Here is a 24,813-nt window from a genome sequence, read left to right as displayed (position 1 = left end):
AAATGCCGTGTAAACCAGGACTTTTACCAGAAACATTCTAAACAATTTTATTCAAACTATTAGTGAAACTTACGTAACTTTGGATTTCAATTATAAACTTCGTGAAAATTTAAACAACTGATATTGTTCGTAAAGTTTTGTTTAATAATTATTTTTTGGACGAACTTCGTGTTTTATTTTGAGCATTAAAAAATATCGGTGTTTAGTAAGCCGAAAAAAATTGATCGATTACCGGCTTTGTTGTTTTAAATTGCCCAAGGTATGAGTACGAAAAATGCAGAGCGAATCGACTGAATTTTTATTGATTAATGCGTGTTGAATTTATTGCAGTAGGTAGTAGGGTGTGGGTAGTCATATTTTTAGAAATATGGCTGCAGTAGATTCTTTTATGTTGTTGTATCGTCAAATTGCTGGAGATTTAGATAGCTACCAAACAAAAATCACAAGTTTTTTAGCAATTGTTGGCGCATGTTATACCCTTAAATTTACGTTTACCTTTACCTCATCAATTATTAAAACGTTAATTCTTGCCACAAGAAGAAAAAATCTTGTCAAAAGTTATGGAAGATGGGCAGTTATTACAGGTAATATTGTTGTTTAGTTTGATTTATTAACGTATTTTATTCACTGACAATAGAGGTTTATTACCTATTGCATTATTTGCAGGGTCAACTTCAGGGATTGGTGAAGCTTTTGCAAATGAGCTTGCATCTAAAAAACTAAATCTTGTGTTAATATCAAGGTCCCAAGAGAAACTGAATAAACAGGCAAAGTAGGAATTGTTTGTAAGGTTTCAGTTGAAATTTAAATTTTTGTCTTATTTTAATTGCAGATATATTGAAAGTTGCTATGGTGTCCATGTTGTTGCAATTGTTCATAACTTTGCTAGTTCCCAGTCTATGGAAGAAATTAAAGCAATCTTAAATGATTTAGATATAGGAATACTTGTTAACAATGTTGGAATACATTACTCATACCCTATGCAATTTGATTTAGTAAGAAACAATTTAGACACCATAATACTCGGCATTTAAGTTTTAATCTAATACATTTAATTTCTTTAATAGGTACCAAAACAAGTTGTTCAAGGCATGGTTCAAATAAACATTGCATCTATGGTAAATATGTCCCATGCTGTTCTACCAGGCATGCTTAAAAGGAAAAAAGGTCTTATTGTAAATATGTCATCGGCTGCAGGATTTTTTCCAATGCCCCTAATTACACTTTATTCTGCAACTAAGGTATTTTTATTGTTTGATATAGCTTTAACAAAGTTATTATATATTTCAACTGTGTTTTTGTATTTGTAGACTTTTGCAGACCAATTTTCCCAGTCATTACATCATGAACTATGTACTTATAACATTCATGTTCAATCACTTCAGCCAAGCTACATACAAACTCGAATGGTAGAATTCTCTGGGACGATTTCAGGCAGTATTTTAACACCAAGTGCAAAAACCTATGCACATAGCGCAGTTAAAACATTTGGAAAGTACAGAGTTAATGCAGGATATTTTCCACACACCATTACGGTATGTGCAAAGATTATTAACCACCCTGTCATATAATAAAATAGTATACACTACATTTTAAGTTAAAAAAAAACTATAATAACAATTCCGATATAGCCTTTTTATGAACTTGGCAAGCCTACCTAAATAGGTAATTAAACAGTCTATTTTTAGTGTAATTTGTATCTTCTTTTTCATTTTAGAATTGGTTTATGACGTTACCTCCCCTTTCAATGTGCATAAGCGGAGGTCATATGGTACATAAATATCTTAACAAAGAAGGGATAAACTCTACCAAAAAAGCTGAATAAAAGTTTACACCGTATGCTCTTTTCTAATTTTGTTAATTGTGCAATGCATTGCTTGTTTATTGTGTAATTTTATTTTGTGTCGTTATCAACATTATTAATTAAAGAAGGATCACCATTTGCGTCGAAGAATTTTGCCCAAACTTTCGGATCGTAAGTGTCTACTAAGCGTAACTGTGGTATTTTGTTTGCTATTTCTTCATAAGCATAACATAAATCGCGAAATTGTTCATTAGTTAAGTCAATGGGCCAAACTTTCTCAGGTACTCCAGATATCTGTAACATTTCCCTAACAAGATCATCCCGCATTTTAGGAAAAAGTGTCCTAAGAGATTATATATTTATTTAGTTGATGGTATTTTATCTGTGTTATTTACTTGTCGAATCGAAAATAAGTAAACGTGTACTTACGCTATGCTAAGCTTGCAAGATGCTCTTTTTCTATGCATTGTATGTTTTACAACATAATCAACTGCTTTGAAGGGTAGATCGATTTCTGGTTTAACTTTAGGAATAAGTTTAACCACAGCAACATCTACCTAAAACATTAATATGGTTGTTTTTATTAATTAGAATTGGTATTTGAACTGTTTTGTGTTGCTTTTTAAAAACGTACCTTTGCATTCGGAATAAAACTTTTTCCCTTTATATCAAATTTGTATTGAACGTCGCACAGGTATTGGGTAGTTATGGACATTCGGCATCTTTGCAAGTTTTTTGGCTGGGCACTTAACCTCTAAAACATAAAAAATATTTTTTTTTTAAATAAAACAATTTTCAGCTAATTACATCACTTTAATATTATTCCATACCTCACCAACTTCCCTTTGAAATGTTAAAGTTAAAGGAATTCTTCCCAACGCAAAGGGTCCTTTTTTTTCATATATTTGTGAAAGCCATCGAAACAAAAGGGGTAAGGAAACATTAAATGGCAGATTTCCAATAATAAAGAATGGAGGAGATTCTAAGAAAACCGAAATAAATTTTTTAAATCTTTAAAATGGATAAGTTTATTACTATTACGAACCTGAATTCCAATTTCTTGATAGTTCTTTTGGAAACGCTTCGGTAATGTCATACTTTAATATATCTCCATGTACAATTTTCATTCTCCCATTTGCTATATCTGCTACATACTAAAATTATTTTAAAATATTACAATTCCATGCAAAAATTAAAATAAAAAGTATTTAAAAAAAATAATTTAAACAGATTTAATGTTAATGAATACCTTCAAAATAGGTAAAAATCTTTCGTCTTTTTCTACTACCATCAAACTGTCAACATCTTTGCTTAATATGTCTCTTGTTAAAGAACCAGGGCCTGGGCCAACCTCACAGACATGATAACCATTTAAATCGGGTTTTGAACATGATACTAGTCGACCTAAAAAAATTAATGCAGGTGTTATAAGCAACATAAAGAGTTAACTAATTTGAATTTAAAAAATCAACCTATAATACAAAAATACAATAGTTCACTTACTAACTATTTTGGCATCATATAAAAAGTTTTGCGATAGTTGCTTTGCAGCACGGACCTTGTACAAACGAACTAACTGGCTTACTGTGGGAAGTGGTGGCAGGTTGTTGGTGCCTTTATTAGCAATGCTTAATTTTTCCAAATTAAACTAAATTTAAAGAACAAAAAAGTGAATTTACATATACTTTTATTTGTTTTTCAATTTGGTAACACATTTTAGGTGAGGAAAAAAAATTGTACCTGTACAGCATTGAATAAAAGTTTTCCAAGCCTCATGACTTTTGATAATTTTATAATTTAACAATCTAATTGGTTTTTAACAAGGAACAACCTAAAAAAATAGTGAAACACGTAAAAACTTTTAGAAACACTTTTATATATTGCTTTAAACAATTAGAAAGTGACTAAATACAAAACATTAATTGGACATAAATGGTTGAAGAATTACTAAAGCACAGCAAGTAATTATAAAACCAAAAATAGACGGTATAAACTCGTAATCATATAATTTGAAAAGAAGAAAAAAAAGCACCACATAAAACATTGTTCGATAATTTGCCAAAAATCTTAAACTCAACCGCGGAGTTAGGTTTGTTCTTTCCGGGATGTCCTTATAAGAATGATGAAAATGATAGGCTGGATGAAAATGGTATTTCGAAATTTTTCCAATGATATCTGTTCTGTCACAAAGTGCCTTTATGGTAGGAGAATAGCGATTGTTAAAAGATGTTGACATGCGATAAAGGGATCTAACCAACCAAGCATTTTCAAAACTCCTGATTGGTTGAAGTTCAGGATCACATTTCGGGTAAACAGGAAGCTTTTTAACGTTGTTCATCATGTCGTGCTTTCCTCTAGGGGAAAGATGTCTGTTTCCTTCTTCATCTATATCACACTCTGGCGCATCAGCACCTAATGAGTTTTGTGAGTTGTTGAGCAACAAACTGCTATCAAGTTCGGGTATTTCCATGTTGAACAGATTAGACAGTGACTGCATAGAATCTTTGAGATACTGTTCCGATTTTTTTAAACTGGTGTTGGTCACAGTTATAATTATTAAACCACCCAAGCCAAAAAGATTAAGAATTTTGGTTGACCAATCATCTACTGGCTTCGGTTGTGAATGTTTTATAACTGTTCCCAAAGCTTGCTGGCACACTATTAATAGTTGTTTGACCATAACTTTAAATTCTTCTGAAGATAATAGAGTAAATGAATATCCTGATGTGACATCTGTAATCATTCCCGGAGAAATGTAACTACCCGGAGATTGCATTTGATAAATTGAGACCCTCTCTCTTCCATATTGAGCAACTTCTGCTTCTTCAATCATTGAAAGTAAATTGGGTTGGCTAAAAATTTTAGTAACACGAAACAACAACAATGAGTAAGCCGGTATGCTAAGATCCATTCTGAGAAATCGTGCTAAAGAGTCGTAGAGTAATTTTGTGTAAAACATTAAGTTGTTCAAAATGAATGGATACCACTGGTTTGCTATTTCTCGATCAGAACTAAGTCGCATCTCACTATTCTTTCCCATTTGTGAAACATTGGGATATCGCCATGGCTGGATATAACTCAACCATGTCTCAAGAACAATCCTAAATGAACTGTTTAGTGGCCATTTAATAAAGCATACTGTTAGAAATTCCAAAAGTCTTGGTTGCAAACCATTATTCATAATACCTTGTTTAAACTTTTCCATGGCTGAATCGTTTAACTGGGAATGTATAAGAGATGGATTATTCGAATTCATAAAGTGGTGCATGTGTTTGATCAGTCTTCTTACTGCACTTACGACATCTTCAGATGGAATCAATGCATTTTGTGAGTCTACACTGATGCTACTACAATATCGACCAAGCCAAAACTCTATCAAAATAGTGAGTAAAGTTTCTGAACACCACATTTCATTTTGATTTCCACCAAGCGAATTTGATTTCCTTGTTGGTGATCTCTTAAGCATGTTACTTCTGTATAGACCCCACTGCGGTGATCTTACAGCTGCTTGATGATTGACATTTTGAATTTGAATGGCAGGAAGACTTAAGCCATCAATCGGTAAAAAATATGTCAAGTAATTATCGATTAAAATATAATATAAGCTATCTTCAGGCATGGATTTAAATATTGGTTGATTTGGCAGTGTAATTTGTGGTGCATATATATCATAAGCAAACGTGTAAAAGTAATATTCAAAGGCAGATACCAAAGCGCACTGCTGCCCACTTGTGTTAGTAGAAACAGATGGATATTGCAAATGACGAAAATCTTGCTGAAATGAAAGACCAATATCTCTAGTTGTTGGGTTAAGAATTGGTGGCAGCATTGAGCATAAGAACTCATAGCGAAATAAAACGCTTTCAGCTTGCAGACGCAGCACCATACGCATTATTGGGCCGTGGCATCCTAAAAATTCACGCAACAGATTAACTTCAAGTGCGGCTGCTTTCTGGCTGTAGAATCTTATTTTCCATCCTGCTACTCCATTTCCTCCAAATATTTCTTGAATTAAAATTGGAAAGTTTTTGTGAAGAACCTTGTTGTTGGATTCATCAATAATCTTTCCAATGTCCTGGCATTTTTCTGATAATGTTGGTTTATGCAAGGCATTCCAAAATATCCCCTTGCTACTGGAATCGATAGTGGCTTGCATTATGAAATAACAAATAATTCCTAATATTAAAAAGACTTAAATTCTATAGTTATTTGAATAATATGTTAATTTTATAATTACTAATGAACTACTTTACAATCTAATAATTAAAAACTAATATATGTATCTTCAGACTTTATTTATATCTCCTTACTTAACACTTATCATAACATATAAACGCTAACTTTTTTTAATAAAACAATCTTTGAACACAAATTAGGCAGTAAGAATTCATTTTATCTCGTCATTTATTTGTTTATATTAAACGCATGCTCCGTCCTCGTGGATTTAAATTTATACTACTTTGGATCATTTAAAAATGCAAGTCGTAACATTTTCTGCCACATGTGGCAAAAACAATTTGACTTATGTTGTTACGACTTTTCCTCTTTTATTTTCTAGTTGATAGTAAATAAATTTTGTTTTGCTGTTGCGGCGAAAGTGTAAAAGAAAAATGCGTAATCTTAATGGAATATTTCACCGTTTTGGTAAACCTAAATTTTAACAACATGTTTTTTACTAGCGTTTTTACTAAAGCATTTGTCACTTGTTAAGTTAAAGAATAAGTGCTATGTTAAATTTAAAGTAATATCATCATATGTCAGTATGTGCCATATTAAATTTTTATTAACAATTCTAATCAGCCAGTGTTTTAACTTTTAATTGTAAATTAATAAAGGTAAAATCGTTGGTGGACAAAAACAACAAGTAAGAAGAATTGCATTGGACCGAGATAATTATGCAGGACCAAGATATCCAGCAATGGCTGTTATTGTAGTAGGAGCTCTAATGTCATCTTGGGCAATTTATTGTGTAAGTTAAAATATCAACCAGCAGCGTGGTGTAGTGGTCAGAACATTTGGGTTTACTTCCTGAGGTCCTAAGTTTGATCACCACTGCTTTCATGCTGTAGCACCCTGGAGTAAAAGGACTATAAACTTCATTTAGCAAACACTTAATCAGGAGAATAATTACTGGGCAATTATAATCTATAATATCTCAAAATGCAACTCAAGACTAGGTCGAGGTAACTGATGTTACTCTGTGATTAGGTCGTGAAGTCGACCACATCGCAGATAAATAGATATAAAAAATTAAACATTATGATGATCTTATTTTTGTATTGTTGCAAATTAAGGCCAATATTATGATGCCTAAAAAGTAACAAATTCTTATAAACCATTAACTGATGCTAACTTCATTTTAGATTATTATTTGTGTACTTTTACGTTGATATAATGTAATAAATATCACTGATTTTGCAGACCAAATTAAATAGAGCTGCCATACAGGAAATGGTTATTAATCGGCAACCTTTAGCAGAACGAAAACGTGAACCAGACCTTCGCAAATTTGAAAGGAAAGTGGATTCGTTCACATGGCCATTCTAAACGGATTTCTTTTTTTTATTATATAAATTTTTTCTTTTCAAAATATACGATTGCCACAAATATAATGTATTGTTTTTTTGTTGAAGCATAAAAGGTACCGAGGAATAATTGCACATTACCCATTTAAGTAAATAGAAATAAATAATTAAAATATACAAATAAGAGATGGCAGTTGCATGAAGAGTGTAACATAACTGAAAAGAGTTTTTATTTTAAAAATTAGATAGAATTAAGTTTAAATAGGTAGGTCAAAAAAAATGCTAAAATTGGCTTTTAATGGTTGGTGCTAGATAGTAAAGATTTTTAAAATCCAAAATGATGATCAATATATTATGGGTTACTTGTTTTATAGAGGATAGAATAGAACCACATGAAATTATTTAGATCTGAGTATAACACCACATGTTGCACCTATATTGCACATTTCACCTATTTACAGTAAATAAGCGCTAGGTTTTTTAATGTGGTGTTGTGACATGGTAGGCATGCATGTCGTACCATCTATCCGGTACTCCCTGAAAATATCTGTCCATTGCATCACAAAATCTGTTCCTATAAAGTTCTGGGGATACAACAGTGGGCATTGAACGTGCCCCTTGTCTTCCTATCATTCCGTATGATTTCACAACCATTTCAAGTTTTTTATCCCATGTAAATGTCCTCATATAATCTAAATAATTATGTTTTGTTATAAGAATTATTTTTTTGGTTATATTAATATGTGGTTTTATGCTTACCGATAATTCCAACAACAATTTCTTTTTTGTCATCGTCAATTCCAACTAGCAAGGAGTAATCGATAATAGAATGATTTGACAAAAATTGTGCATCATCATAGAGCGCTTTTGTGATCAACAACTGAAGCAAAGAAATACGTAATTTAAAATTAATATAAAAACGTCTCAATACATAACTATTTCTAGTCATAAAGATTTTTTACTTTGGTGTGTTCATGAATATACAGAGGTTGGTCCCTCATAATGCTAAGTAAATTTTCATCTAATAAGACCAAGTCATTTCTGTTGGTGACAGTTGAATCACCAGAATTTAAATTTGTACTAGAAACTTGGTTTGATAAGCCACCAAAGGAGGAATGGGAAAAGGGTTGATTTTCTGCATCTGTTTTCACCCTTCTGTTACGAACAGAACCTTTTAAATCAAATACCTAAAAAAATTAAATTTGTTAATTGATTAAATTAACTAATAAATAATTTTTAATGGTCTTACCTGTTGTATATTTCGCTTGTAAAAGAGATTTTCCATGACAAGAATATCTTGTTTAAATGTTTTTGCTGTTGTTGTATTGCGATATGAAACGCGATACACCCCCAAGATTTTGGACAAAGTAGTGGGTGACTAAATACCAAAAAAACATGTTAATAACCAAAATAGCTTAAATTATTTAAGAAAAACAATTCCAAATTTTTATAAATTAAAAATTTTCTGTACTTTTTTGTGTGCTGCTTGTTTAACATATTTTAAATAATTCTGAGCCAGTTCCAAAAAGGATTGCAACTCAAATCGGGACATTTGTTTTAAAACTAATCTGTCGTCCATGGTTTTATGAAATGCTGAGCCTGATTTGCCTCCTCTTGCAGCCCACCGTGCACATCTTGATAAAGATTTTATGTAATCCTCTTCTAGGTTTACCATGATCTACGCACAATTAGTTTAAAATTTTTTACAACCTATTATTCACAAATATAATTTTTTTTTGCATGAAAATCCTGAAAAAAATTAAACAACAAAGAAAATATATATATATGTTTATGTAGTTAAGACAAAAAATAGCAAATTTAGTAATTTTATTATTAGAAACAATATTATCAACTTAAATTTGTCTATTAATATTCTTACACCAAACTTAATATTTTTCACTTCACCTGCTCTCTTAAAGCTTTAAATTCAATTGCAAAATAAATTTTGCAGTAAAACTTTGTTGTGTTGTCACTAAATTGAATCTCAATGTGAGGAGCAGATCGATGACCTGGTGAAGAAGGAGGAGAGGGAACGGGAGACGACCCTGTGGCAGATTTAGGGACAGATAAGGTCGCCAACTTCCGAGCTAAACAAAAAACAATTTAAAAAAATTGTTTTAAATGTACGAAATTATAAAAAATATTGAACTTATTTTTATACCAGAATTTTTAGTTCCTTTGAATTCAATTTTGTAATCATTTTCTCGTGGAACATCTACAGAAGTTAAAGAGTCGACATCCTTTAACTGTGTACGGCTTTCTTTAGATGTAGATTTCGATACATTTGTGGTTTGAGTTTTTTGATGTAATGATGAAGACTTGTTAGACTCAGCAGACATGTACATTTTATAAACTGGCATGCATAAGCTATAAGCTATAATTGAACTTGGCTCTGAATCGCGCACCTGAAAGAAATAATATAATATAACATAAGAAATGAACAATTAAAGTAAATAATTTAAAGAATATAATAATAACAAACTTTATATTACATGACAGAAAGATAATAGTAAAAACTCTTTTTATTTTATTTTTAATCTTAGAATATTTACAACAACATTGGAGCTAGCACAATGAGTAAGCAAAAAATGGGCATCTGGTGGGAAAGGATTTTCAACAAGAAGACTTGTGTTGCTTGATAGCAGGTTGCTAACAAAACTGCTTACTAAAGAAAAATCAAATATTTAAATGTTGGTATGCCAAATTTATAACTTTATTAACTAAACAAATTTAAATATAAATATATACTAAATAATTATGACTTTAAATAGTAAAGTAAGCATTGGTATTTAATTTAAAAAAGTTAAAATTAATTTAAATTTAAAAAAAAATTTATGTATTAAAGGTATGTATTGTTGTTTTACTTATTTAAATATTAAATTGTTTATAAAAAAACATTTTTTATTTTAAAATAAAAATGAAAAGATCTTACATGATGAAGCAGATCTTGAAAACCTTTTTACTCCACTTGATTGTCTCTCAGGTAAACGTAGATTTGAAGTTGGCATTGAAACCGGAGCTGAACTTTCTTTATTAACTGAAAATGTTACAAAAAAAGTTTTATATTTAATTAATATAAGTTTTGCCATTTGTTCCAAATTTTTAACACCATGTTATTGGTATTTATATTGTTTGCAGCCACTTCTTAAGAAAGTGCCTTAATTTATTAAAGCAATTGTGCTTCGTAATAAACTTAGTACTTGCTACCTGGCATATCGTTGACATCAGGATTTTTTAATTCTTGAATGTTCTAAACAGTAAAATAGGTTATTAAATATGTATATGGTAAAACATTTTATATCAATTAGAAAGTCTTACATCAGTATTTAATTTTGGGTAAACACTTTGTTTATCATTTGACGGATCCCCGATTTTAAAGTTAGCTGCATTTTCTTCTACAATTTTTTCTGTAAAAAAATTAAACTTAAAACTAAGTTGTAAAAATTTAATACAAAAAAACAATTTAGGACTGTTATACAAAAAAATAACTTTTGTAAATATATATCTTGATTAAAAAGTCAGTTATTTAAAAAATAAAATTGTTTAAAAATTACCGGTATTGGTTTCAGATACTTCTTCCATCACTGAAGGTAATGGACTTCCTTTTTTAGTTTTGTTATCAAAGTTATTTGCATTGTCCAAGGACATTGGTGGATCAGAATAGAATGAGGATTTTGAACCTCTGCGTAAATTCCGATCCTGTTAAAAAAATTTTTATCTTAAAAAAAAATTGTTTATGAATTGACCAGTACAGATTTAAATTAAATAAAAAAAAAGAAATGTAGCCCTCAAAAATATGGGGTTAAGATATTAGGTGATCAAATGTAAGGGTCCGGATGAAGGGGTTCAAAAATAAAAGGTTCAGGTAAAGGGGGGTAATGGAAAGGGTTTACATGTAAGCGGTTTAAGTGTTAGAGGTTCAGATAGATGAGTTTAAATATCTAGCCACCAAGTATAAATACATATATGTTGTAAAATCAAAAAAATGTTGACTAAATAAATCTTTCTAACGAACCTGTTCTGTAATGTAGGTAACCTTTGAATTCCAATTAGAAACAGTTTTGCAAATTAAACAAGTCAACTCTAACAAATTATGTGACAACAAAACTCTACATTCTTTGTCAATGTTAAATTCTTGTGTAGCCTCTTTTTGCTAAAATGGTATATATATATTTGTGTTATTTTATTTTAAAATTTATTTATTAAATCTTTAATTTTTGAAGATTTAACTTTCTAAAAAAAATAGTTTAACTATTTATTGAAATGATGCTATAATAATATTATAAGATGATAATTTATAAAAAAAAAATTATTTCATACTGTTTGTGAATCCGCATCATCCAAACTTGTTTCATCAGGATGGTTTGTTAAAGTTTCATTTATAGAAGTTTTTTCCGAGTTTGCAATTTTTCTTCAAAAAAAGGTAATGTCATTTTAAAAGAAAACTGATTGACTTAATAAATCTAACAGTACTGTATAGTTTTTTATTTTTTCAATACTATGCATAAATATTGTTAAATTTGGCCACATTTTAATGTTTAAAAGCTTTTAACAGTTCAACACAATATATAGTTTTACACGTTTAAAACTTACTGGATTTTCATAGATTGTAACCTTAGATGTATTGCATCAACATTTTTTCTTAAATTATTTCTATCGTCCTGATACAGAGTCAACAAATCATCAAAATATTTCTCTCTCATTTGAATAATTCCACTTGTATCTAATCCACTTTCAGGTTGATCGGATGTTATGATGTCTATGGGGTTATTTGATCGGGCTGAAGTTATCATGTCATGGATAGAATCCATTGCTTCATATCCAATCTAACAGTTAATTAAAAAATGTTTGCCTTGAACTAATATAAACATTGTCAATATTTTTGTAGTAAATTTCTAATTTGATTTACCAGTTTTAAAAAATTAATTTAAATGAAAAAATTTAAGAGTTTAAGATATTTTATAAGAGAGGTTTACATTAAATATTTTAAAAGAAAAGTAAAGATAAACATATTAAAATTAAAGGTAAGTACATCAAAAAAACTAGAGAAGCTAAAACTATAAACAAAATCTTAATTTTTTAATTTTACCTTGGACAAGTTATTCATAGAGTTCACAAATTGCTTATACTCTGATACATTTTCGACATTTGGCTGAGTTTGGCCACAAATTTGTAACCATCCCCAATCTGTTGAATCATCTTCAAATTCGATAAGGTCTGAAGGTAGTGCCACTTCGTATACTACTATCTCATAACATTTAAAGGATGCAACTATATCCCTGCAAACATTTTAGGTTTTGTGGAAAAATAGAAAAAAATGGAAAAGTGAAAAAAAAGTGTCTAAGAATTTTTAAATTAGGCATCTTGTTGTTAAATATATTTTTATTATCATTTTTTTGAATTTTTTTGTTAAAAAATTCAAATGACAATCATTTTTAAAAATATTTGTTTTTTATTTAAACTGAATTAATTGGATTCTATAAAAAAGCTATCATGTTAGTTGGACTTTAACTATAATACCTGAATAGAAAATATTGAAATGATGAAAATTTGGCAATGTTGTCTGAATTATTTGTTTCTGATAAGTTGTTTTTGTTGAATGTTTGGAGTCGAAGTTCCAAAAATTTTGCGAATGACATCGCCCAAACGTCATCAGATAAAGCTTTTATATCTATAAAAATTTTAATTTTAAAAAGCCCTTTAGCAAACAATACAAACATTAGCTTAGGTATATTATGACTTTTTCTATTATACCAGATATTTATAAAAAACCTAAAAAAATATTTTAAAAAATGTAATTTTGTCCAACTGAACCTTAATTAAGTTTTAACTTTAAGTTTTTAATTACTTTTTTCAAATTTTAGTATAATAATATATATATGACCTGTTGAAGATTTAGTTTGTGGGTTCCAACACCATGACAGAATATTTTGTAAGTTGACTGCTTTTGACAGCTCTTTCAGCACAATACTCATACAAGTATTTCCATGTACAAAACTGAAACAAATTTTAATAAAAAATTTTAATTAACTAAAAATAGTAATGTAAGTAAGAAAGTAAAAATGAGCTTAAATAGATAAATATGAAACTAAATTTATTATAATCTTAAATTTAGTTACGATTTGACCTTAAACAACTTTGCACACAAAATAATTTTTAATTTGCACGCAAAATAATTGATTCGAAAGCTTTTTAAAATTAAAATTTTGATCAGGTATGTTGTCTGGTTCTAGACAAAACATAATTACACTACAGCTCTCCTAAATTCTCTCGTCTAAATTATGATGCAAAAGAATTATCACCTACAGATATGGATTCTTTCCTATGGTAAACGGCACGTTGTTTTGTCTAGAGTCGGACAACATACGAGACCCCAAAATTTTTGTTTGTAGTGTAATAGTATCAACAAGGACATTTATTAAATAAACCTTTCAACTAGAAATAAAAATGTTTTACCTTCTTACATGTTCTACCATCGGTCTTTTGCAAGTTGGACTTGGACAAATGTAACTTGGTCTAAAACAATATCTTTCAAGAAAACCACCTAAAGTGATATCATTTCCTCGGTAATAATCAATATCTACTGCCCATGGAATTACACAAGGGTAAGGGGCATTTGGTGATCTGAGACTGTAACTGCAAATTAAAAAAAAAATAATATCAAGTTGAGACTTTAAAAAAAATTTTAATTTAAAATACCATTTTTATTTATATTATGCATTTTGGGTCATAAGTTTTTAGAAAATAATTTTAAGGTTGAAACTACACATTCTTTATTCGGAAGACTAAAAATATATTTAGCAAATGCCCAATATAGAATTATGTCACGTATTTTTGTTAACACAAAACTTTTTTTAATTTTTTTATACCTGCTAAATAGAACATAGATGTGCTGATGATTATGAGGAGTTAAACAATCCAGTGGAGGAAGGTTATTCTCATCTGTGATCTCACACAGAATCTCTGGCTCCTCCTCTACATCTTGATGGGGTTGAGAAGTGGAAGGTTGAGGAAGGTATTGGAATGTGGTTGGTTGTAAGCAAGCTCCATATGCTCTAGAGAGAAGAAATTTTTTTTTATATTAAAGAGGTAGATTTTTTTTCAATTATAAAAAAACAACAATCTAAATATTAAAAAAATTATGTTAAATATATATTTTAACTTTATTTAACATTTTATTAACAAAAGAAATCAAATATTTTGATGCTATGGGATTTTGTAACTAAATCAGTTTAAACTTAAAAATTTTTGAATATATCTTGAAATTTTTCTTACCTAAAATTTGCCATCATATCTCTCATTTCAGTTGTACTTGCTGGTTTGGTTAATGCAGTTGTCAGAAAAACATGTTTACAATCAGCCCATTCCATATTCTCTCTTGTTGTGTAATCATTATTACTCGAAAAATTCAGATTCTGGTTTTGAAGTTTGGAATTTTTTCGTGTTATTTTTGGTGATGAAGTTATAGGTTTTGATTTTGTTATTTCGCTTCCCAATATGTCGTGCATTACTGATTTCTCCCAGGACAACAAAAACATTTCTTCCTTAACATAATGGCCTGAAAAAAAATATTTTTTATAACTACCTAAAAATATATTTTTTGTTCAAAAGATTGTAAAATTTAAAAACAAACATTATTTGATAAAACTAGAAAACAATAAAATGTTTACAGTAAAATGGGTTTTTAAAAAAAAATGGGCTTGAAAATGTTTACAGAAAAATGGGTTAAAAATTTTTTTTTTTTTGTTTAAAAAAACAATTTTCCTATACAAAAGTATTGAAAAACCATAAAGAAAACAAATTTACTTTTTGTTGAGGTTTGTGAAGCTAGTCGTCGATGTTTACTCAGTTTACTTAAACTTCTTGTGAAACCTGCATTATTTTTAACAACCTCCTTAGCTGATGGTATGTCTTGCTTTGAATCCTACAAAAAATACATTAAGATTAATACAAAGCCAAAGTAATGATATATACAAATTGGAATTAAATTATAATACAACTATATGTTAATACCATAGTTGTTGGTTCGCCAGTGTGAATAAAATTATGAGCATCTTCTTTATTGTTTGTTGAATCTATTTCACCAGATTTCTGATGTTGCGGTGTTCTCCACATTTGTTCTTGGAAGGCTACAGTGTCAGTAAACCTAAGGAAATTTTCGCAATTATAATTAAATAAAAATCAAATAAGCTATTTTAAAGTAAAGTACTAAAGCTAGGGTTGCTTATAAAAATGTTGCTTACTTGTTTTTAACTGATAAGTTTTCGGAACTTCCATTATCCAAACGATCATTACTTTGAGTCCTGTTTCTCATCTGTAACATTGATAAAATCATTAAATTCCATTTAACAATATACACATGAAACAATAAATAAATTAATAAAGTTTCATAAAATTAAAATTACAAATATTCTTTGACAAAATTTTTAAACTTGAAAAAATTTACCTTGCCGACCCACCCACAAAGAACATTATCACTTTGACTATGTTGCCAAAAACTATCAGACCAATACAAAGTGTCAGGCAAATATTTTCTGAGTGCAGTATTTTCACCGTTATTTGTTAATAAAAATGGAACACAAGGTGATACAAAAGGAGAAATGCTAAAAAATATATAAGAAAAGTTAATCTTAATCAAGAATCTGAAAAAAATGTTACCAATACAATATAATAAAAATTTAATCGTGCAATAATCACTAAAAACTAAATACTAAAAAATACTAAAAAAAAGTAGAATAATTAAAAAATTAATAAAACAATTACCTGAGGATAGACTTAGACAAACAATTAACAAATATTTGTGAAGAAGTGTTGAATTTATCTCTTAAATCCAGTGTGCTTGATTCCGAGCTTGTATCTTCAATATTAATTTTCATGGGATGGGATTGCAAAAAGGAAAAATATTCTGATTTTTCTATGTCGGAACAGTCTGGAATTTCACTGCTTGCTGAAGCAAATGTATTTGTTCGCGATCTCTTGTCTAAGATGTCATCTCCTGATAAGAACAAAAGATTTAAAACACTTTGTTACTTATATATGACTGTTGTGAAGCTGGAGTTAATACCCCCTTTTTAGTTGGTATGAAGTTAAACCAAAGTAATCTTTATAACACATTTTTCTTATTCTAAATACACAGAAGTTGATTTTTGAATGATTACTATAAAAACTTCTTTAAATTTTGAACAATATGGCACAAACCATCAAATTAGACTGTTGGTTAAATTAAAACAGTATAAAAACTGGGTTAAAAAGCAAAGAATTGCAGCATTTACCTGATTCATCAGTGGAAAATTCATTATTTTGTGCATTCACTTCCAGCAACTTTCTTCTTTTAGGAATTTGTTTTGTGTTTAGTTTTGTTGATGTATGTACTGATGTGGTAGCATAATCTTGTTGGTCCAATAAATATGAAATCTAAAAGCAAATTAGAACGTAAACATATAATAAGACTTTTAAAAATACAATAACATATTTAAAAATTTATTTTTTAAGATAATTAATTTATTTCATTTATTTTATTGTATTTTAGTTAAAAAGTGCATTATAAATTAATAACTACCTCTAATTTTGAGTGGTACATTATTCTGACCAAAAACAACAACACTTCTTTAACTTTTTTCAACCTAAGCTTGGTCAAGTAATCTTCATTATTTGCATTGCTTTCATAACATGGCAAATCTCTCAGTAGAACAGTACATCCTTCTGATAGATTACAACCATCCAGATAAATAAGAGTCTTATAGGAATCAGTTAAACACCTGTTAGTAAAAAAATAATTTAAAACTAGGCTAGCATCTGTCTAGGAAAAAAACTAAGAAAAACTTTAAATTTATATTTTATTAAATATTTTGAATTTATAACAATATTACACAATCTAAATTCTTAATTTACTTACATTTTGTTTGAGACTAATCCATCAGCGCAACACAGCTTTCTCTTTCCATTCTCGTGTCGACTAACACGAAATCTTCCACAGGTTCCAAGTTTAATATTTTGAAGTTGGTCGATTGAGTAAACAACTTCTGCTCCAGTACATCTTGATAATCTTTCCATAACTCGCTAAAAAATAAAAAAAGAATAGTTTTTGAAGAAAACAAAACTATAAAATAATAATTTTGATGAAAACAAATATTTAAAATGCATTAACGTGTATTGTTTTGAATTGTTTGATAAAAAAATTAACATACTTGATTTATGAAATTAAAATGTTTTGCTATAACTTGACAGAAAATATACACTAATGAAATATCACGAAAAATTAATATTTTAGGATAAGTCAGCGCAACACTTACCTTTTTAACTTTAATTAATAAAGTAATATCAGCATCAAGTAACAGTCTTCTTGCTTCATGAGAAACACTACACTCCGATATTATCACATCAGGTTTCCTGGCAACTATTCGACTAACCAAGTGCTTGAAAAATTCGGGTTCTTGTTGAACAATCTAATGATAAATAAATTTTAATAAATATTTTTATTAATAATTGTATATTTAATTTAATAAAATATAAAAGGCCTGGTAACCATTCTCCTAGAGTGTCCCAAAACATTGTAAGTTGCTTTTCAAGATTCAAAATAATTTCAAAACATTTTTATATTCGAAGAAAACTTTTCTAATTTAAAAAAATTTAACTTTTCAAAATTGAATGAAAATTTATTTTTTATTCTATTTTTATAATATTCTTATTTATAAATTTGTTATTTAATCATTTGAACACACACAAAACTTACAGGGTCTAGTGAAGATAGTTTATATTGAACTCTTTGATACTCTAACGGTGTAGCAAGTAACATAATAGCTGGGTTATCTATTCTTGTTCTCATTCTGTTGTGAACAACATTCTTGCTACAAACCACTCCACTTATTAACCTGGATTCTTCTGGTAAGCCATCTAATAACTAGGATAATAAAATTGTACTTGTATTTAAATAAAAAATTTCAAATTAAAATATTTTTTAAAGGTTTTAATTACTAAATATGTAATAAAAAGACACATTTCTGCATCACCCTTTTAACTGTAGAGTGTTATGTTAAGTTCAACCATGAAACTAATTAAATAAATTTTTTATCGCTACAAACCAGAATATGATTAAATAACAAAAGACTATCATAATTTTTAAAAACAGAACAAATTTATTATAACCTTATGTATTTAAAAATTAGAGTACGATATCAGTTTATTCAACTACAGATGTTCTTACTCTCAATTTCTTACCTTTTTAACATGTACATAATGGCAAATATCCATGTTCACTTCAGAGTTAGGAACAACAGTTTGACTTATATGTTTAGCAAGTGGAACAATTATATCTGCCCAAGCTAAATCAAGTCCTCGCGCCTCTAACAACTGAAGTAAAAACTTCATGGAATGTTGAAAGTAAATGTTTCGCAATCTGTTACGAAATAAATTCATTATGAAACAATCTAAAAATTTCCGAAAAAAAAGTTTTTATTATATACAATTTTTTTAAATCTTTAATTTTTAACTATGCGCATTAAACACAAAACGCAATTTTATAAAATACTATTTGACGCAATTGTATAAAAAATTCTTTTATTTCAAACTTTATTTTGTAACTTACTAAGCATTAAAAAATGCAAAAACTATTTATTAATATTTCATGATCTACTAACATACTTTAAAAAAGCTTGCTTGGATTGATTTGAAATATTTGATGAATGTAAATTCTCTTCTCTCCAACCTTCACTGCATTGAACCCGGGTGTTTGATAAATAAGTTCCATTCCATGCCAAATAACCTGAAAAAATAACATTTTTCATTTTTATTATATTTGGTTGTTACAAAGTAAAACTTTAGGTTAAAAAATGAATAAATATTTTAGCAAATCTAATAACGCAAATGGTAAGCCAAAAACTTATCCACAACTTTAAGTAGGTTTGTTTTACAATGTTTTTGCTGTACAGACAGTTTTGTTACAAATACAATATTGTTCACAATTTTACAATGACCTATATATTTCAGACAACCTATATATATTTATACAGGCCTAAATTATTACAATGACCTACAATTGTTCATAGAAAATGAATGACTGTATTAAAAAACAATGCATACTACTAAATCTATTAAATTTGATGTACAGGAAATAAAAATATGTCATGTGTCTATAAAACACGAAATTCCTGTTTAAACAACAAAAAATAAAAATTGAGATTTTGTTTTCTAGAAAAGGAAAACTAATTTTTCGAAAATTTATTTTAACTAATTTATGTTTTTTTTCATACATAACATATGTGATTTGTATTTTTATTGCTTAATATTTATATCTAGACGATACATTTTTACCTCTTAAATACTCAGCACTTATTTCAGTCAAAGAGTCATCCACAAACTGGGGTTGGGTAAGTCCTTGGCTTTCTTTTTTCAGTGTTACATCTTTGGTTCTTTGAAGACTTTAGTAAATTAAAAAATCAATTTTATTAATTAGTTTTTACACCATGCTTAACTAATAAATGGCTATAGTTATAAACTTGAAAAAAACAAAAAAAATTCTAAAAATATATTAAATATATAATGTTAAATTTAACCTATTTTATATTTTTCAAATCAGTTTTAATTATTTTTTAAGACCAAATCACCTTAATCTTTTATACTTGATGACATTTTTTTGGTTATCTATTTCCACAAAACTTGACACAGAGTGAGGGGAAGAAGATGTTATTGAGTCCTCCTCCGAGAGATGAAGATCGGTGGCAGAGTGCAAGTATTTATGTGATTGATTTGCTAAACCTAAAATAAATTAAAGATTGTTAAATCCTTTTATTATGTATGGGTAAAATGCATAGTTTAACACTAGATAGCACATCCTATGGTCAGGATTTTAATATTCGTAATATGGTCACAACTTTTAACTTATATTTACCTGCGATAATTTACCCACGCACTACAAACAGTGGTTTTTTTTAATTTGCAGGGCTATAAATTGGACATATATGTATTGTCCACTAAGCTCCATTACGTATAAATGATAACATAGTTTTCTGCAAAAAAACTTTTGTATATAAAACTTAATTGTAAAAGTAACATAGTATTGAAACCACCTTTTTGCCAAAAAAGAATATCTTCATTGTCATCTAAAGTTGAAGACGAATCATCAATATTTTCCTCTTCATTTGAAATTTCTTGAACCCAGTTGGGTTCACTGTCGGTATTCACAGAGGGATTCTCGAACAAAAATTTTGTTTGACTCTGTTTGTTAGAACGACTTGAAGTTGGTATTTTTAATTTGCTTTGATGTTTTTTGACAGCGTTTTGACCGTACTGGTAAAGGCAATATTCGTCATGGAAAATCTATCAATGTCAGAATAAAAGTAACAGGATAGGATAATTAAGGAAGTTGATTTGGTTCAGGTTACGTACATTTAAGTGAAACCTAAAGGTTTATATTTTCACACAACAGAAATTATTCTATAACAAAAATTAATATAAAAAGGCAAAGTTAAAATTATCCATACAAAAAATTAACTCAACTAATTCTAAAACCCCAATATAAATGATGTTTTTTAGTATAAGATGTTGTCAAGAAACAAAATAATATTTTAACAGGTTTATAATACCTTTTCATCAACGACACTTTTAATTAAATCAGCATTTAGAAGGGCTTGACCAATCACGCATGCATGTTGTCTGTCGTTAGTAATCTCAATTTTTATTAACCAATCAACTAATTCAGCACCAGTTATACTATTTGTAAACTTTCTTAGCCTAAAGGTTGATCAAAAACATGGTTAAGTTAATGATGGGGTAAATATTTTTAGGTTAAATAACTTATGATTTTATTGATACACACTTTATCATAACTTTTTATTAACTTTTATAAAAAACGTCCAATATTAACAATACGCTTTTCTGCAAGGAAAAAAAAAAATTTTACAAAAAAATTTACAACATTTAACATCTTACCTAAACCTGTGATCCCGAAATTCTAAACCATTCGTGTCGTCGATTATTTTTTGCCAGAGTTCTAACATAGAGTCTTTAGCAAGTACAGCCTGATCGTTAACATAAGCTGTGTCTAGTTCATTTATTGTACCTGATGTTACATCAAAGACATCATACGGCGATGTCTAAAGAAATAAAAAAATAAATAAATATAGAAAAATGATTTTTTTATATAAATTCTTGCTTAAGTATATATAGAAACAAAAGTAAATTAATGCCCAGTTTGGAATATCACCAGCCATAAAAATAATTTTGGTATATGTATTTTTTAACAATGTATTTAAATATAGAAATAAAAACACAAGTAATTAATACCCAGGTAGGGATATCACCAGCCAAGGGTGAAGCAATGGAAGCCATTGAAGGCATTTCTTCGACAGGAGAACCTCTCATAGATACCAATGATTTTGACCGTGATGGTTTCAGTTGTTGCTTTAAATTGCTAAAAAACAAAATAAAACTATTTACTTACATTAGGGGCTTACCTACGCAGCATTGTTGAAAAACAGACTGCATGCCTAATGACATACCTCATAGAGCAGTGTATAAATATTGTCCAATATTAATAACTTTATATAAGCAGAGTTAAAAAAAGTTTCCCATTATTAAAAATACCCATTGCAACACGCAAACTTACCTTATGCTTAGATGATCAAAGTGCATTGAACTACTCATACCAACAGCATCATGTGTTGTCTAATATATAAAAACATAAGTTTTTTTAACCTACTTGATACACAAAATTTGGAAGAAACAACATTTTTATAATAGTTATGTCAAAATAGGATAATTTCAATAGGGTTTTAAATCTGTGCAATACTTTAAAGAACAAATTGCAAAAATACATAAAAAAATGTTTAGTTGTACAAATTTTAAAAAACCAATGCATATTTAGAATTTGTTTTACCTCAGCATTGCTTTCATGCTCTGTTGAATAAAGGGTTTGTGGGGTTAAACCTCGCTGATGTGGTCCCCCTTTTGTGTACGACATCAACAAACTAAAACAATATGTGCACGATCGCAACATTCCTAAAATAAAATATTTGTTTAAAAGTGAAACTCCCAATTTAATAAAAGCAAATAAAACTAATTTAAAAAGTTTTGTTTTTTTGCCAAAAATTTTTTAGGTTTAATGGTGTTGCAAATAAAAAATAACTTTAACAAGTTATACCTGCATGGCCGATAAGATGTCCAGGTATAAGCTGAAAACAACATCGGCTACAAAATATATGTCCACAAATACGACAGTGATGTCGCCTGCGAAATGTAGTAAAGTGTTCTCCACATTCGTAACATTCATGACAGTGCTTATCTGGCATCCAATATTGTCTCAAACTGTCGCTTGACGATGATGTTTGTAATCCAATTTCAGGTTCATTTTCCTACATATATAATTTACATCTACACTAAACTGAAAAATGTTTTTTTTGCACACCTAATAATTACATAAGTAAAAGTAATTTATTTTATAATACTTTTAAGTAAACGTTCGGCAATTTAAAAAAGGGCTGCCTGCTACAGATTAAATCAGGGGGCTTAGTTGTAGATTTTTTACACAGATTTATATATTTTAACATAACATTTAAAATATATAATTTTATTTTTAGAATAAACATACTTGGGAGCTACGTCTTGCAATGATTTTAGGTAAATCCCTAAATATTGTTGATAAGTTTCTTAATCTTAATTCAACTTCATTGCCGGCTCCTGTGTGTATTGCTTCCCTTAACTAGGCACAAAATAAACACTTTTAAAAATGTCAAACAAAAATATTATAACAAAAAATATACAGCTAGAAAAAAGTAAGTTAACTCATTAACAATTTATTCAAAATTCAGCCAAATAATAAATAGCTCAAACTATCTGCCCATTTTTTTTCACCTTATACATTGGAGTAATTCCAAGAGTATCTGGTCTTCCAGAAGAAGAAGAAGACTCAGGATTTAAATAAGAAAATTGTTTTTTTATTATTTTTTGATTCCCACTGTTATTCTCTGTAAAATTACAAAAAATAAATAGCAATAAAAATGCTGCAATACAGTATTTAAAACTTTAAAATGATATAAACAAACAGATACCAGTGGCATGGTGCTGTGGTTAGAAAATTAGGCTTTGCTACATGAGGTCTTTGGTTCAATCCCCACTTGCCTCAAGTAAGATGCTATAAATGATATGGGCTTATGTCAAGAAAAAATTATCAAATTAAATATTGACTAAATATAATTAATAATATATTAGACTGCAACTGTCTATTCTCGACTTGAACCATGAATGTTATTTTATATTTAACGAGGACAAATAAATACATCAAAAAGATAAAAACAAACCAGCTCTAGGTGAAAAATTGCGTTCATCAATAATAACTGTAGGATTTGATGGTCCCACATTATTTGTTCCAGGATAAGTTTCATAATGGACTGGCACAGAACTCGGCTCGTTTTCAACAGGCAATGAAGATAAACCTTTTAAAAACGAGTTATATACATCTATTCGACTTTACAATGAATACAGTTTTATTAAACAATTGGTAATTACAAGCTAGTTAATATATGGCCCATAATTTTTAATTTTAACATACCATATTTTTTAATTAAGAAAATAAGAAAGTATTACAACAGTACTATAGGGCAGTTAAACAGCCTACTAAGTAAACATGTAAATAAGTTAAAGTTTTATTAAAAATGTTTTTTCTGTAAATTTACTTTTTCTATTGAAAAATCCCAGCACACTTTGTAACACACCAGACTTTCTCAACGAACCTTCTTCTTTTAAGGGTTCAAAAAACGTAATACTTGAACTTGTCATTTCGTGACAACTATTACTATTAAGTTATTACTAATATGAATTACATTTTGATAATATAATACAATGAAGGGTTCATGTTGAACTTGAATATATCAGCCTATTTATATGTTTAGATCTAAAGCTTGTCTCCCTCTTTAAAACAAATAGTTTGTTGTTAATTAATTAACTCAATTATGAATTTATTTTAATTTTTTTGATTATGAGTAGTCCATTTCACTTCCGTATAACAATTTCTAAATATAATATATACTAGTTTATAAATATAAGATTAATAAATATTAAGTATTGTTATCAGTTCTAAACATTTAGTTAAAACTTAAAAGTCTATTCGACAATTAATTTTCCCACACGTCTGCACGTCAATGCATTAAAAATCTAACTATCATTTTTTCGTTATAGCGAAAATAACTATTGTTTACATTTTTTAAATGAGTATAATTTTTACCAGTGTGAGTCATGTGCCAACAGCACTAATTTAATTTACATTTTTTAAAGTCTATAGCGTTTGTATCACTTAATTTCTTTTAAGTCTTAATAATGGAGTGTGAATATAGTTGGCTTTATTTAACTGCACCCAGACGTGATTGTAAGGAATTACACCAAATAGATTGATCCACTGCATTGCACCAATGAAATTATACTCATAACGGATTATACTTCCTAAAAAATACTGTCACAGGTTTGGACTAAGTGAAATCTCACTAATTTACACTT

The 24,813-nt window shown here is 28.7% G+C and overlaps 5 protein-coding genes across 5 annotated transcripts; 2 read left to right on the top strand and 3 right to left on the bottom strand.

The window, feature by feature from the left end:
- The first annotated feature begins 260 nt into the window (after window positions 1–260).
- Window positions 261–2,240, top strand: LOC145747046 (inactive hydroxysteroid dehydrogenase-like protein 1). Its single transcript, XM_082564853.1, has 6 exons — window positions 261–584; window positions 667–772; window positions 833–995; window positions 1,068–1,241; window positions 1,311–1,535; window positions 1,718–2,240. The coding sequence occupies exons 1-6, from the start codon at window positions 368–370 to the stop codon at window positions 1,823–1,825; spliced, it is 993 nt and encodes a 330-aa protein (XP_082420979.1). The 5' UTR covers window positions 261–367; the 3' UTR covers window positions 1,826–2,240.
- Window positions 1,775–3,645, bottom strand: LOC145747030 (dimethyladenosine transferase 1, mitochondrial-like). The gene is made up of 8 exons (XM_082564852.1): window positions 3,545–3,645; window positions 3,308–3,452; window positions 3,054–3,208; window positions 2,850–2,958; window positions 2,635–2,786; window positions 2,439–2,558; window positions 2,234–2,361; window positions 1,775–2,147 (listed from the first exon to the last, which is right to left on the bottom strand). The coding sequence occupies exons 1-8, from the start codon at window positions 3,578–3,580 to the stop codon at window positions 1,895–1,897; spliced, it is 1,098 nt and encodes a 365-aa protein (XP_082420978.1). The 5' UTR covers window positions 3,581–3,645; the 3' UTR covers window positions 1,775–1,894.
- A 77-nt stretch (window positions 3,646–3,722) lies between these two features.
- On the bottom strand, window positions 3,723–5,995 carry LOC145747168 (sphingomyelin phosphodiesterase 4-like). The gene has a single exon (XM_082564866.1). The coding sequence runs from the start codon at window positions 5,958–5,960 to the stop codon at window positions 3,723–3,725; it is 2,238 nt and encodes a 745-aa protein (XP_082420992.1). The 5' UTR covers window positions 5,961–5,995.
- A 324-nt stretch (window positions 5,996–6,319) lies between these two features.
- On the top strand, window positions 6,320–7,435 carry LOC145740687 (uncharacterized). Its single transcript, XM_082558515.1, has 3 exons — window positions 6,320–6,448; window positions 6,640–6,773; window positions 7,226–7,435. The coding sequence occupies exons 1-3, from the start codon at window positions 6,415–6,417 to the stop codon at window positions 7,349–7,351; spliced, it is 294 nt and encodes a 97-aa protein (XP_082414641.1). The 5' UTR covers window positions 6,320–6,414; the 3' UTR covers window positions 7,352–7,435.
- On the bottom strand, window positions 7,403–24,213 carry LOC145740686 (1-phosphatidylinositol 3-phosphate 5-kinase-like). Its single transcript, XM_082558514.1, has 46 exons — window positions 23,997–24,213; window positions 23,622–23,756; window positions 23,176–23,288; window positions 22,913–23,023; window positions 22,466–22,676; window positions 22,202–22,323; window positions 21,932–21,990; window positions 21,610–21,736; window positions 21,256–21,419; window positions 20,910–21,057; window positions 20,394–20,643; window positions 19,932–20,082; window positions 19,639–19,745; window positions 18,970–19,090; window positions 18,547–18,724; window positions 18,062–18,229; window positions 17,622–17,774; window positions 17,225–17,388; window positions 16,889–17,087; window positions 16,602–16,743; window positions 16,093–16,324; window positions 15,776–15,932; window positions 15,573–15,643; window positions 15,343–15,475; window positions 15,136–15,253; window positions 14,605–14,887; window positions 14,199–14,384; window positions 13,786–13,965; window positions 13,214–13,326; window positions 12,850–13,000; window positions 12,419–12,608; window positions 11,923–12,155; window positions 11,650–11,740; window positions 11,345–11,482; window positions 10,884–11,028; window positions 10,648–10,736; window positions 10,537–10,579; window positions 10,262–10,366; window positions 9,882–9,994; window positions 9,491–9,734; window positions 9,235–9,416; window positions 8,801–9,007; window positions 8,579–8,707; window positions 8,292–8,516; window positions 8,089–8,209; window positions 7,403–8,021 (listed from the first exon to the last, which is right to left on the bottom strand). The coding sequence occupies exons 1-46, from the start codon at window positions 24,097–24,099 to the stop codon at window positions 7,810–7,812; spliced, it is 7,017 nt and encodes a 2,338-aa protein (XP_082414640.1). The 5' UTR covers window positions 24,100–24,213; the 3' UTR covers window positions 7,403–7,809.
- Between the last annotated feature and the right edge of the window lie 600 nt (window positions 24,214–24,813).

Source organism: Corella eumyota, chromosome 1 (genome assembly GCF_963082875.1).
Source record: "Corella eumyota chromosome 1, kaCorEumy4.1, whole genome shotgun sequence".
NCBI classification, from domain to species: Eukaryota; Metazoa; Chordata; class Ascidiacea; order Phlebobranchia; family Corellidae; genus Corella; species Corella eumyota.
Note: the sequence above shows the minus strand (reverse complement) of the source record. Positions and strands in the feature narration are given on the sequence as shown.

Coding starts and splice junctions, on each gene's coding strand:
- LOC145740686 (XM_082558514.1), bottom strand. CDS start 24,099: ATGACAAGTTCAAGTATTACGTTTTTTGAACCCTTAAAAGAAGAAGGT. Junction 22,677..22,912: donor TTGCAAGACGTAGCTCCCAA/GTATGTTTATTC, acceptor TTATATATGTAG/GAAAATGAACCTGAAATTGG. Junction 10,737..10,883: donor AGTATCTGAAACCAATACCG/GTAATTTTTAAA, acceptor ATTTTTTTACAG/AAAAAATTGTAGAAGAAAAT.
- LOC145740687 (XM_082558515.1), top strand. CDS start 6,415: ATGCGTAATCTTAATGGAATATTTCACCGTTTTG. Junction 6,449..6,639: donor TGGAATATTTCACCGTTTTG/GTAAACCTAAAT, acceptor AAATTAATAAAG/GTAAAATCGTTGGTGGACAA. Junction 6,774..7,225: donor CATCTTGGGCAATTTATTGT/GTAAGTTAAAAT, acceptor CTGATTTTGCAG/ACCAAATTAAATAGAGCTGC.
- LOC145747168 (XM_082564866.1), bottom strand. CDS start 5,960: ATGCAAGCCACTATCGATTCCAGTAGCAAGGGGATATTTTGGAATGCC.
- LOC145747030 (XM_082564852.1), bottom strand. CDS start 3,580: ATGAGGCTTGGAAAACTTTTATTCAATGCTGTACAG. Junction 2,787..2,849: donor ATCAAGAAATTGGAATTCAG/GTTCGTAATAGT, acceptor CGGTTTTCTTAG/AATCTCCTCCATTCTTTATT. Junction 2,362..2,438: donor GTTTTATTCCGAATGCAAAG/GTACGTTTTTAA, acceptor TTAATGTTTTAG/GTAGATGTTGCTGTGGTTAA.
- LOC145747046 (XM_082564853.1), top strand. CDS start 368: ATGGCTGCAGTAGATTCTTTTATGTTGTTGTATCGTCAAATTGCTGGA. Junction 773..832: donor AAACTGAATAAACAGGCAAA/GTAGGAATTGTT, acceptor TTTTAATTGCAG/ATATATTGAAAGTTGCTATG. Junction 996..1,067: donor ACCCTATGCAATTTGATTTA/GTAAGAAACAAT, acceptor TTTCTTTAATAG/GTACCAAAACAAGTTGTTCA.